Genomic DNA, 14878 nt, shown 5'->3' with positions numbered 1-14878 from the left:
GCAGACACTGAATTGGTAAATGTGTTTTTTTCCATTCCTATCAAGAACGACCAGAACTACTCATATACACCTGGGATGGAAAAAAGACATACTGATAGTTCTTTCTAGGGTTATGCTAATTCTGTTGCCTTCTACCATAATACAGTCCAAAAAGACTGAGACCATAGGGACATTCCACAGAACATCATATTGATTCACTACATGGTGAGAAAGTAGTAATTATATTTGAAGTCTTGTTTAGTCATATACTCTTTAGAGGGTAGGAGGTAAATCCTACAAAGATTTAGGGGCCTATAACACCAGAGAAATTTTTAGAGACCTAGTGGTCATGGGAATGGTCAGATCATCCCCTCTGAGACAAAGGATAAATTATTACCTCTTGTGCCTACCACCAATGAGAAGGAAGCACACTGCGTGGTAGGTTATCTATTTGGATTCTGAAGGTAGCATATTCCACACTATGGAATATTGCTTGGACTCAATTGCCAAGAATCACAGAAGGCTTCCAGCTCAAAATGGAACACAGAGCGGGAAGATGCTTTAGATAAAGTCCAACCCTGTCACTTGGGCCACATGATGTAACAGACTGTATGGTATTAGATGCATCTATGGCGGGAAAAGAAGCCATATACAACTTATGGCAAATCTCACTAGGACAATCACAATGTACACACTTGTTTCTGGAACAAGGCCATGTAGTCTGCAGTGGAAACCTATATACTACTTGGAAAACAGTTCTTGGTATGCTTCTAGCCCTGGCGGAGGACAAAGATCTAGTCATAAATCATCAATGACCAAACAACTAGAAGTGCCCATTATAAGCTAGCATCTGCTAGGTCTGCAAACTGAAAGGCTGGACAAGCCAAACAATGATTCATTATAAGACAGAAGTAGTGATCCATGTTTGAGCATCAGTAGGGTCAGAGGGCATAAGTAAAACACATATGAAGGTAACCCAGACTTCCATACCATCTACTAATATTGTGTTGTCATCTCTCCCTCAGCTCACATCTATGGCCACACAAGGGGCCACTTATGGCGACCTGACAAAGGAGGACAAACATCATGCCTGGTTCACTGATGGGATAGCTCAGCATGTGCATAAAAGCCAAAAGTAGACTGGTGCTGTACCACAGCCCTATTCAAGAGTGGCCCTGAAAGAAAGCAATGAAGAAAATAGGGCAGGGCTTCAGATGGCCATCCACTTTGTATAGAAAAAGAAGGTGCCATGAAGTAAGAATATATACAAACACATAGGCAGGGCAAATGGCTTGGCTAATTAATAGGCCAACAAGGAAAAAAAAATTGACAAGATTGAAGACAAGGATGTCTGGAGAAGTGGTTTGTGAAAATATCCATGGGAATAAGGAAAAAAAAAAAAAGATGTATGTATCATGCTTTAAAGCCCTTTGGGTAACTGGGCTCTTTGGATGGTCCTTGAACAAACCATGTCTTCCAGTATTCATGCCCTTCTGTAGATCCCTCTCCATGTATTTTCTGTGACTTTTCTTTAATACCAAATAGAATATGGTAGGAATGATGCCACATGAGTCCAAAGCTAGGACAGAATAAGTGGTGTCTCAGAATTACAGCTCTGCGAGCCCTGAGCCATCATATAAGAAGTCCTGCTAACTGGAAACTGCTATGTTAGGGAGACCAAAAGTAGGTGCACTGGTTCAGAATCCCATCTAACCATCCCTGCTAAGGTATCAGATGTGCAAAAGAAGTCATCTTGGACACTCTAGATGAGCTCATATCACCAACTAAATTCCACCAGTGTTAACCTTTATAGCATCATATGAAGAAGAAAAACTACACAGTTGAACCTTGCCTGAATTCCAGACTCACAAAATCATGCAAAAGGTGGTATTTCTAGGTAGTGGCACAAAGTGTTAACTACTTCTCTTCACAAAAATCAAGTATAAGTCTTGAAAAATTGGTCACAACAATTGCATGGCTGTGGAAACCAAACAAAAGCAGATACCAAATTGAGAAAAACTTCTAGAGCTTCAGATAATAACAACAGATATATGTTACCTTCTTACCTAGGGTTGCTTCCATAACTTTCTTCTACCAGAGTACAAACATGGAAGGGGTCTACTGGAAGGATCAATAAATCTATCAGTGTGATGATGGCTGGGAAAACCAGCAGCTTTTTTGCTACCAGAAGACATAAACTTGATTTGGAGTGGAGCTGAAAACCCAAGGTTTTTTCAGCTAAAAGAGGCAAACCCAGTAAGAAACAGAAAACCAGCAATTTTTCTAGCCTAAGGTTGTGGTCCAACAAAGGGTGAAACAGATCAGTCAGAAATTTAACAGGAAGACCATGGAAATAAGAGACCCTCAGAAAAGCTAAATACACTCTCCACATATATCAGGCTAAGAAATTATATCACTTCTTAGTCACAGGGGAGATCCTGAGAGAGCATGGTAGAAAGTAAAACCCAAGAGTTACTTGAGAACTGGCTGAACTTTAAATGTGTCCATATACTACACAAAGATTAAATGGCATAAGGTGGAGGCTTTCAAATTCAAGATATTTGAGCACAACTTCTGCCCCAATCTTTGGCTAACAATTTGGATCATGACCCAAAGAGTAGAGACTTCAGAGGGACACATACCACAGGGAGGCAAATTCTATACTTTAAGTCCAAGAAAGTTACTGAAAAAGGGAAAAGAAAAACGAAACATAATCCTCAGGAAAATCTGTAAGAATCCAGAGTTATTACATGATCATCATTTAAAATGCCCAATTTTCAACCAAAAATTATAAGACATTCAAAGAAATAGGAAAACATTACTCATAACTAGGAAAAAAAATCATTCAAAGAAACTGACTGCTATGTACTAAATGTTTGCATGCCCCTCCTGTCAAATTCATGTGTTGAAGCCTTAATCCCCAATATAATAGTTTCTGAGGTGAAGTCTTAGGGAAGTCATGAGAGTAGAGCCCTCATGATAGAATTAGTCCATTTATAAGAAGAAACACAAGAGAGATTATCTCTCCCACATCATGTAAGAATACAGCAAAAAGAGCTATTTGCAACTTGGGAAGAGGGCTTCCACTAGACACTGAATCTGCCAGTACCTTAATCTCAAACTTCCCAACCTCCAGAACTGTAAAAAATAAACATCTGCTTTATAAGCTATCCAGTCTATGGTAATTTGGTATAGTAGTCTGAGCTAAGACACTGACTCTCAGTGGGATAGATATTGGATTTAGCAGACAAAGATTTTAAAGCAGCTATTAAAAGTATGTTCAAAAATGAAAAAAAAAAAAAACCCCTTATCAAGGAATTACAGGAAAATACGGTAACAACTCAGTAAGTACACCTAATTTTATTTCCTAAAATAAATTATATTGCTTAAAAAGTGAAGCAAAGTAATTTAAATTCTGAAGAAAATAAATGTCCAGCAGAAAAAGGCATAATAAATTATAACAATGTTTAATTTTTAAAACTTAATTTTTTTAGCTTTTAAAAATTAAAAAAAGTATTAATGATTATTTGCTCATTTTTAGAAAATATCATCAACTGATCTCAAGATAACTATCGAAAATTAACAATGCATGTAATCCAGGGATCGGCAAACTTTCTCTCTGACGAGCCAAATAACAAATATTTTAGGAGCAAAAGAGCAAAATCGAGGCTATTATGTAGGTCTTAAGTAATAACAGTGAAGACAAATTTCTACAATTTTTATTGATGAAACTTAAAATATAAATAGTTGACTGTAATTTTTGAAATATAGACCTATACATTTTGAGGATAATATTTCATGTAACTGGGGTTCAATGTTAGTGTTTCCTATCATCAAAATTTCATCTGCTACCACTGATCTGTAATAAGAGGTATTTGATCTTCAAAAATTTTCTTTTCATACAGATAGGTACTGCCAAACACTGATATCAATTGATAAACATATAATCTAACTATGCATATTTATCCCTTGTAATACATTTCTAGGTTTTTACTAGATTCTTCTACTAAAAGCTTAGCATGTTATTATATTGCAGATTAGCCATTTCTAGTTGAAGGTCCTCAACTGCACAATTAAACAAATTTTGAAATACGGAGGTTTCTTTGTATTCACACTGAAGTCTGATAAACATTGCTGGAACTGTAGTTTGAGCTTAGAAGATATTTCTACTGCAAAATTCTGCAGGGATAGAGATCTTGCTATTTTGTTTTAACTTTTGACACCAAGTCAAGTATATAAAACAGCTTGACATTAGTTAAGATTCAAACATTAATTGTAGAAATAACTTTACCACAGTATAAATTTCTCTTAAAAATAGTTATTTTTTGTCTCATAATTTTGGGTTAAGTTCATTAAGAAAAGTCACCAAATCTGGTGACTTAAATTTTCAAATTTTTCTGGACTTTGCTTTCCTGTGAGTTGATAATATTGTGATGGGTGTTTAATCTGGTAACATGTGATCCACATTCCACGGTGCCTTAAAGCTGTAACATTCAAAGTCCACTTTCCTTATCCTTTCTTGATATGACATAATGTGTGCACAGTTAATAAAAAATAAATGAAATGTCACAGCATGGTTGTGTGCATGCTACTCAAAACACTGTGGAGTCATAAACATGTCACTGTAATTTGCAGTTGCTGAGCAGCACTGCAAAGCAATGACAGCAAACATGTAATCTGTCTCGACCACTCAACTCTGTCATAAAAAAAGTATTGATGAAAGAATCGATAGGCAATACATAAATGACTGGGTTGGCATGTGTAAATAAAATTTAGTTTATATACACTAAAATTTAACAGTGTGGCGATTCCTCAAGGATCTAGAACTAGAAATACCATTTGACCCAGCCATCCCATTACTGGGTAAATACCCAGAGGATTATAAATCATGCTGCTATAAAGACATATGCACACATATGTTTACTGCGGCACTATTCACAATAGCAAAGACTTGGAACCAACCCAAATGTCCATCAGTGACAGACTGGATTAAGAAAATGTGGCACATATACACGATGGAATACTATGCAGCCATAAAAAAGGATGAGTTCATATCCTTTGTAGGGACATGGATGAAGCTGGAAACCATCATTCGCAGCAAACTATCACAAGAACAGAAAACCAAACACCGCATGTTCTCACTCATAGGTGGGAATTGAACAATGAGAACACTTGGACACAGGAAGGGGAACATCACACACCGGGGCCTGTTGTGGGGTCGGGGGAGGTGGGAGGGATGGCATTAGGAGATATACCTAATGTAAATGATGAGTTAATGGGTCCAGCACACCAACATGGCACATGTATACATATGTAACAAATCTGCACGTTTTGCACATGTACCCTAGAACATAAAGTATAATAAAAAATAAATTTCATGTGATGTTTATATCACAAAATATTTAAGTTTTTTTAACCATTCAAAAATGTAAAAAACATTCCAAGCTCAAAAACAAGAGATACAGAGAAAAGTGATGGGTTGAATTGGGCACACAAACCATAGTTTAACTATCCCTAATCTAGACTGCGTTATCTGATCATTTTCTCAAGTGAGACTTCATAATAAATGGATAATCTCCCACATGCAGTAAAATTACATTGTATATCCAAAAGGTTGAGGCTTAAATAAGAAGCCAAATTGTTTTGCTGCTAAATCAACTCTAAAATCCTTTCACTTGTGTAATATTTCTAGCACAGGCTAACAAAAATAAAAGCCTATCCCAGATACAATTTTCTAGGATAAGTCAACCATATATGCAGTTAAATTTACAGTCTAAGATTTTACTCCTGTACCCCAAAGGTGGAATTCTAGAGCAAGAAAAAATGCTATCTTATTTCATGTTTCATACTCTAGTACTACATATTACTGACATTTGATATATTTTAGTTGAAAGAAATAATCAATAAATGAATGAATGAATCTACTCTATACCTCTTGAAATACTGAATTAGTCTTAGACCCAACTTGTCTGCTATTTCAATGCTTTTCAGCTCAATTATAAATGCCCTATACACCATTTGTAATACCATAAGGGCATTTACTCTTTTATGTCTCTCATCGATTAATAATAATAATAATATAATAACAATATATCCTCCATAAAAGTATACATTTTTCTATCCATTGAAGAAATTTAATCATCAAATGTTTAAAGCTCTACTAAATATTAAAATCTAGGCATCCTCTACTGAATTCTAATCCAACATAACAGCTTTCACTTTCAATTAAAATTTGCGCCAGGCGCAGTGGCTCACTCCTGTAATCCCAGCACTTTGGGAGGCCGAGGCGGGCGGATTCCCTGAGGTCAGGAGTTACAATGATGCCTAATACAGCAACAGAGGAATTTATTATATCCAAGTAACATCAATGTGATTGGGTCCTTTTTATTCAAGGGTAAAGTCCTAAGACTCACATTAAAATTGGAATAATTATTTAGCATAAGATTATTTTACCCATAGGTGGAGTGAATACACAAGAGAATAATCAATCTTTGACTTTTTAAAAATTTTACTTGTGAAAGTCTTAGTAAATTTTATTGCAAGTCAGGAGTGGTGGCTCACAACTGTAATCCCAGCACTTTGGGAGGCTGAGGCAGGAGGATTGCTGGAGCCCACGTGTTCAAGACCAGCCTGGGCAACACAGTAAGACCTCATCTCTAATAAAAATTTAAAAATTAGCTGGGCTTGGTGGTGAAAGCCTGTGGTCCCAGCTACTTGGGGAGCTGAGACAGAAGGATTTCTTGAGCCCAAGAGGTCAAGGCTGCAGTAAGCTATGACCATGCCACTGCTCTCCAGCCTGGAAAAAAAAAAAAAAAAAAAAAAAAAAAAAAAAAAAAAATTGTTATCTAGCCATCTAATAATTTTTAACATATTCTTATTATTAGAACTTGTCCTAAAAATTTTTGAGTCCAGTTGGTTTCGAATTCCTCAGATGTGTAATTGGTCTCAGATACCATAAATTAATATTTTTCTCACACTGCTAATGTACATTGTCTTCAATAGCCTATTTTCTTTACAAACGTATAGTAAATTCATTACTTAAAAATTATAAAAAATGAGACTATGTAAGGCAGTAAATTTCACTAATGATACTGACAACATCTAAATTCAGACAAATACAAAGCCGACATTTTTTGGGTGTGTTTTTAAAGCTTAAAGGATCATGCTTCTATCTGAAAGGTGTAGTCTATTTTTCCTTCCTCCTATGCTAGGTCTTTTCTCCAAATTAATCCACCACCATCTCCATTCACCTTCTCGTCTTACAAAATAAGTAAAAGTGTGTTGTGCTAATTTCACATGTAAGAATTGATTCAAACATTTCATAATTTACAGCTAGAAAACTACCATACACATGTATTCTTGCATTTGCTAGGCCACTTTTTACACAAAATTTTATACAGAAAAAATAAAGGCCTGCAACTACCAGGTAAAAACAGTCAGATTAGGCCATGGAACACAGAAGAAACTAAAACTCCCCACAACAGATTGTAACTTAAAGAAGATCAAATGGGGCATCTTTTGTGCAGTTGGTCAAATGGTTAACAACATGGCTATTTAATTAAAGTGAAAAATTACACTGGATTATAATATTAAGATTAAAATATATCTAAGGAAAAGTTCAGAATCTATTATACGAGATATTAACTCGCCACTGAAACTAATTTCTAGACGTTTCTCTGGGTCTAAACGCGAAACACGAGCATCAAGTGAGTCACAAAATTCTAATATAAGTGAGTAACTTTAAAACATTTTTGGTCATAATCTACAGAAAGAAATATATATTTTACATTGTAACAAAGCAAAAATTTACTGAACACAATTACCCTTACTCTGTGAACTTGACTTTGATATTTTCTACTCTATTCTAGTCTACTCTTTTTAAAAAAATGATAGTTATGATCCTCTCAATTGGTTCTGAAAGTGAAGTGGGGAGGAGACCCAATGAAGGGAATAAGGATGAGGACGAGGGTTGGAGATGGTGAACTTTGCCCCACAAGAGATATTTTGTAATGTCTGGGGATATTTTTGGCTGTCACAACTGTGTTTAGGGATGCTACTGGCATCTAGTAGGTAGAGGCCAGGGATGCTGTTAAATACCTTACAATGCATGACATAGTGCAACACAACAATTATCCAGCCTCAAATGTTAGTAGTGCTGAGGTTGAGAAACCTGCTATAGACTACTCAGTAAGAAAATAATAGATAAAATTAGAAATCCAATATTATTTTTAAAGGCTACAAAGAAATATATTTTAAACTTTGAGAAGAATGTTCGAAATATTTAAATTCAGAAATACTATGACATTAGCAATCTAAGACTTACCTCCTTCTATAACCCAAAGGCAAAAAACAAACAAACAAAAAAATGAAAAAAACATCAGTTTGCAATTTCCTAACCCAACACAAAGTATGGGAAAGCGATCAATTTAGTGTTGTAAAAAGCAAACTATATCACACTGAGTAAAAGAAAAGTGTTACAAGACATACAGAGCACGCAAAATCAGTAAATACAACTAATGCTTCTTTCCTCTGAAGTCCTATGGTACCTGTTTAGTACAATGGCCTTATATTGCTAGTTATTTTAGATTCTCAATTTCTAGGATAGAAAAAATGTGTAACTCATTTCTGCATTTTCCACTGGATCCAATCCAACACCTTGCAAATGATAGGTATTGAAAGAGTTCTTGGCAGAAAAATGAGTAAATAGGTGTTCAGTATTCAGTGAGACATTGAATTACATCTTAAAATTACATCTCAACAAGTTAAGCAAATTCTTTCTACCCTGAAAACAAGCTTCATTCAATTTAGGACAGATCTTGGAAGAGGCGAAACCAACACAAATGACCACATCCATATGACCACAATTATACTTTCATTCAGAGCTCTTTAGAGTTGTCCTATAGAAGTCTTAACTATCACAGAACATTAAGTAATCCAAAAATGATTTGAATACTGTATGATGAGTATTGTGTATACACAGTCTCATCTGATCCTTACAATGACTGAACAATAGAGATACTATTATCCCGATTTACAGATTTATAGGTAAAGAAACAGATCTAGAGTGGTTAAAAAGGTAGAACTAAATCACATAGTTAGTGAAGGGTTTGATCATCTTCTTTTATGCCAAAACTGATACTTTTTCCATGAAACCTCTGTTTTTGTTACACAAACAATGGCCCAGTCATTGTAATTAGCAGCATCATTTAACAGAATATACTGAATGAAATGACATCTATTATAAATTTGAGTGAAACTCTGTATATTTAAAATAATGAAATCCATCTGAAGTGACAAGTAAGAGACGAGCCAAAACTTAAAGATAGAAGAAGAAAAGGAACAGACTATCCAAAAGGACAGCAGAGAAAAAAAAATTAGGTAGAGTAAATTATAAACTTGCTACCAACTGCCAAGGAATTTTATTATTTATAGACCAGGAAAGATTCTGCTACGTAGTAGAAGCTATGATGTACTAGGACCTAGAAAAAAATTATTTTGCAATGATAATGTTGCTTGGTGCTATCTATAAAGTGTTGTTAACATTTTAAAATTAGATAACTTGATGAAAATTTGCCTTGCATATTTTTGAAAGATTATGCACAAAATTGAAAAGAAACAGAAAAGTAAAGACAAGGAGAAAGATATCGGAGTTGTAAAACACATTCTTTGGAGTTATTTAGTGTAGGGATAATAAAACAAAATGGTGATTTTTTTTAAAAGTTGGTTGGTTCTTAGAATGATGTCTCTACATATAAAAATACAGAAAAACATGTTTAAAATTCACTAGCAAAATTTCTTTAACTATTAGGAAGAATTTTCAAACATTAGTTAACTATCAAAGATGAACCACAATGTTAGATACTTCTAAAGGCAATTTATTCCCAAATCAAATTGCCAATTTTCCACAAATAATAAAAAAAAATGCTACTTTAATGATGAAAAGCCAAGACATGATATAACTCAATCTCTTTCCCATAATATCTCAGTGTCTCAACAGCTACAATTTATCCTCACTGAATTCAATTATTGGGGAAATATTAAACATAAAAAAGATTACTTCATTCAAGTTTATTCCTCCAAATTCAAATTAAAGTGTAGTTTTCTGCCGAATACATGTTGGCAGAAACTGTCCTCTGTGAAACAAATGATTAAATACATGAGAAAGAGGACTATTTTCAATAGTGTCTACTAGAAGTTCAAGTCTGGGAATAAAAAAATGTGAGAGGCATTTTTTTTCTATATTTTCTAAGTGTTTTAGCTTTGCTAATTTATTTCAAATAGGATTTTAATTTAACTCATATATACCTTTTTATTTATATGAGATTTTTATAAGTGGATACTTCAGAATACTAAAATAAAGATATCACATATAAAAAAGCTTTCAAGCACTGAACTGATACATTTCTGGGTTTTTTACATTTTTATGTGGTACAAGTGAAGGCATTACTTTAGCAAAGGATAACAGAAATACCTACCATATAGAATCTAAACCAAACCACCAAAGATAACAAAACTATCCTTTTTCTTATTTTTTAGTATCATGATATACTCTGGCAAATGTGAAAAATGACCAAACTAAAGATGATTAAATATACTTAAGGAAGTACTACAGCTTAGGGAAAATAAAATGTGTATATACTCCACAAAAAATTAATTAAGATTGACAGTTGCTCTTTATAGATAATTATATTTTAATAAGCAAGTTTTTCTTAGTATTTATCATTTGAATGCAACAAATATGAAATACCCCTAACTTGATTTTTTAAAACTGCATATGCATTTCCCCAATCCTATTTGTTGAATAGTTTATCTCTTCCCTCTTGGATTGTTGTGCATTTTATATTTTATCATTTATTAGTTTTAATATATTAAAATTTCACTGATATGTCCAAATTATCTATCAGTACCACATTTTCAATTATTGTCATTTTATACTATCTGGTCAAGTGAGTTCTCCCTCACTACTCTTAACTATTCTTACAAGTGTTATTTCTTCCAGATTAACTTTAGAAATAAAATACTTCAAGGGTCCAATTGGTATTATGTCTAGAATGTTATTAACTCCAAGAGATTATCTGCAAAGAGCCTGCATCTTTATACTACTTAGCCTTCCTAATTAGGAACCGCTACTCACATCTTCCTTATGCTACTCAGTAAAATTTTATGGCTCTTCCTGTAGGCCCCTCATTTCTTGTTAGTTATTTTTATATCACAGTTTTTATTTTTAATTCAGAATGGAAACCCTCAATTTATGTGTTCTAGCTAATTATTTTGGTACAGTATAAAATGATTCCATAATCATTTCATACCTAGCTCTGTTCTTGAATATCCCTTGTGATTCCTGTTGATTCTATAAAGAAAAAATTGACTATTCATCAAATGGTATAAGGAAATTGGGAGTAGGAGGTTGGTATGATACTCATCAATCTGGGATATTTTTCTCATACTCCAAAATAAATTCCAGAATGTTTAAAAAGTTAATGGTTAAAAAATAATTTAAAAATGACATAATATACAGTTAAATACTTAATTGATTTGGAAGTGAATAAAGAGCTTTTAAAGATGAAAATAATGGAAAAAAATCACCAAATACAAAGGTTTAGCTACATTAAATTCAATAGTTTCAAATAAACAAAGTAAAATACTATGTAAACATTAAAATGAGAAATGTATTTGGCAAATAACAGTTAAATGGGGTGAAATCCTAACTATATAAAAAGCGCTTTTAAATCAATAAGAGAAAAACTAATACCCAGAGAAAGAAGGGCAGAAAGAATTAAAGGAATGAACAGATAATTCACAGAAGATATCAAATGCAGATAAACGTATAAAACATTCAACTTTACAATCAAATTCAAATTAAAATGACAAAGAGATAGCATTTTTGTGGCTATTCAATTGGCAAAGATTTGGTGAATTGAGACTGAAAACTCAAGTACATCTGACAAGAGTAAAGCATGTTACAACCTTTTTGGAAAGCAATTTGGTAATCTGAATTAAAGCTTAAAATAATCCAAAGTACGAATATATATTTTTGAAATACTCAAGAGATGTAGGCAAAAAGTATGTATAAAGATAACCATTATAATTTACATTGGCAAATGGAAGCCACGGCAATGCTCCAAATAAAGAAATATTTAGTTTGTGGTATAATCTTACGATAGAATGTTAGTGTAGCTATTTAAAATGTATTACTAAAGAACATCTAATGGTTTGGGGAAAAACCACTTATGATGTGATAACAAGTGAAAGCATCAGTATACAAAATTATACATAGCAAGATACCAATTTTATAAATCTATAAACCATACATGCATAGGAAAAAAAAAGAAGGAAAATATAATAAAAGGTTAACAATGGTTATATCGGGGGAAAGAAATACGGATAACTTGCATTTCATTCTTTATGCTTTGAAGACTTTTTCAGATGTTTTATAGTGAACATATTGTTACTTTTATAAGGAGACAAAAAATTAATGTTATTTTTAAAACTACAGTTAATGGATATTTTTGAAATATGCTGCCAAGCGATACAAGAAAACTTTCAGAAACAAAGCAAGAAAGCAATTTTTAAAAATCAATAGAACATCATTCTGTTGTTCTTATACCTGAACAACAGAAGATACTTTTTATAACATGAAGTTTTCTTCACACGTTCGATACCATCAAAAGACTTTTAAAATAAAGCTAGTAATACCTATTACATTTTCACTCAGAAATACAACCTATAAAAAAAGTTTATCTAATCAATTACAGCAAAATGTGTAATTAGAAAGCTTACCTTTTTCACTTACACTCTCACTTTCAATCTCAACATCATCACAACTTGTATATTCGGGCGTGGAAGCCAATTCCTCCTCTGAACTGCTCAACGAAACCTGGCGCATTTTACCTCCTTTCTTCGATTTATGAGGCTTTGGTGGGGGAGGTCTCACTGACTCTGACTGGTCTGAACTGAGAGAATCATTCCTTAACATTGTTTCCATTTTTTCCCGTTTCGTTTTTCTTACAGCAGAGCTAGGATCTAAGTGGTGCTGTTTCCGTAGTGAGTCAGTACGCCTCAAGTCTGGTCTATCTATGGGTAGCGGACTCCTCCTAGGGGTAGGAGGACTATGGTTTGTGGTCCTTTGTGCATAAGAACTTGGTCCCTGAGCCTCTCGAGTTCTTTCCATTGAATAAGATCGCTGATTTTCCATGGCAGCTCTACGTTCAGATATAGATCTTTGCCTTGATGGTCGGTCCATCCTTAGCATAGAAATCCTGGAATCTTCCAGGTCAGCATTTGCCAAAGAAACATCACTATGCCTTCTCTCATGCCGTGCCCGGGACACTTCAGCATGGATCCGCATTTGTTCTTCATAGGGTTGTGGCTTTACTGGATAACGGGCCAAATTCGGATCACTTCGGTAGCGTGACTGGTACTCTTCCTCTCTCCTTTGTCTTTCGTATTCATCTCTGCTTTCCACATCCTCATCATCTACAATATATTCTTTGGAATGCCTATGACTTCTCCTGTTGGAGTCCCTATAACTTAAATGATCAGAGTCTTCATAAAACTGAGGTTCATGTTGAGATCGCCTATCAGCATAATCTGATGGAGATCTAGGCATTGCGCTATCCGAAGTAGCATACTGTGAATATTCCTCTCTTTCTTCCCTTTGGTCGTATCTTCTATTCTGATCTCTGGACACAGATGGGCTTCTTTTCCTAAGTAACCAAAGGAAAAGAACAATGAGAAGAGCAAAAATTTATCAATTTTACATTTCATTGATTTGCTGGCAGGTTGATGGATAACTAAGTAGTCCTTTTGCCTTTTTAAAATTTCATTTTAAAGGCATACCAAAACAATGGTTTTAGTAGTATTCATTATATTAAGTTCAAATAAGTACTTTGTTGTGGTTATTAAGTGCCTGCAACACTATATCTGGAATATGCTTATGCTCCAAAATTAGATAATATGATATTCCACTGCTATAAAATAGCCTTTATTCTAATTTCCTTGCTTGGCTTGCTACATACACTTCCACTATCCACCAACTATTATTCAGCAGCTTAGAAAAATATTTTCTTCCATCTTCTCTATACCTAACATATTATGAAAGTTACCTGAAAATGTAATGAAGCCAAACTGATTTGGCTCAAGAGTTGAATACTTTCTGACTAAAACTAAGTGCTGGCTCTTAAAAATCGTTTTCATTCATCATCTGTCTAGTTCATTCCTAGTATTGGTTCACCTAAATTTTCATTTTATCATCATGTCTCCAACATTTTTTAATCGATCTAACTTGAGATAAGCAATTTAAATAGATAAATAATAATGATCCACTCATTACAAAAATCCTAGAAATCAGAAAAACTGCTATTTTTATTCCATCTTCATTTAGATTAAGGCCAGCTTGGTGATATTATTCTACTAAGTCTCTACATCTGACCCCTCATATTTCCTTATAGTCTCAGAAGAAGAAACTGCCTATTACGTTCTCAACTTACCCTTCTAACACTGGTAAAACCTAGTGAACCTTGCAATCACACAAAATACCCTGTTAACAAAATATTCACACCAATCTTTTCTCTGGAATAAACTCAGATAATATCAACTATTAGTCATGAAAAGCAATAGGGTTAGAATCCTGAAGATAACAGAAAAGGTTTAGAAAACTATTATGGGGATTTTGCCAGGACATGAACAGCAGATAATGAAAGAGTGAAGTCAGTTGAAGTTAAAGATGACTAAGATTCAACAGTCCCGTTGTGAATTTCTTAGTCAATGGTTTATTAGTCCAAAAGCAAGAACAGAGAAAGGACAGAGTAGAATGACCCAACCTGGAAAAATCAGCACTCTTCTCTAATATCTCTCCTGGGTCACAGAATCTTTTTCCCTCATATTTGGAATACAGTCT

General features: G+C 34.0%; 1 protein-coding gene across 1 annotated transcript in view; it reads right to left on the bottom strand.

Annotated features, from left to right (window-relative positions):
* Positions 1 to 13681, bottom strand: part of LOC105538042 (regulating synaptic membrane exocytosis protein 2) — a gene marked incomplete at its 3' end in the record, with an annotated part of 189423 nt that extends 175742 nt beyond the window's left edge. The window contains exon 1 of the mRNA XM_011977770.1: positions 12760 to 13681. Coding sequence (XP_011833160.1) covers positions 12760 to 13588 — 829 coding nt within the window. The remainder of the gene's footprint in view (positions 1 to 12759) is intronic.
* Between the last annotated feature and the right edge of the window lie 1197 nt (positions 13682 to 14878).

The sequence above is a fragment of the Mandrillus leucophaeus genome, unplaced genomic scaffold, assembly GCF_000951045.1.
Source record: "Mandrillus leucophaeus isolate KB7577 unplaced genomic scaffold, Mleu.le_1.0 Scaffold1839, whole genome shotgun sequence".
In the NCBI taxonomy this organism is placed as follows: Eukaryota; Metazoa; Chordata; class Mammalia; order Primates; family Cercopithecidae; genus Mandrillus; species Mandrillus leucophaeus.
This window is presented reverse-complemented; position numbering and strand designations above follow the sequence as displayed.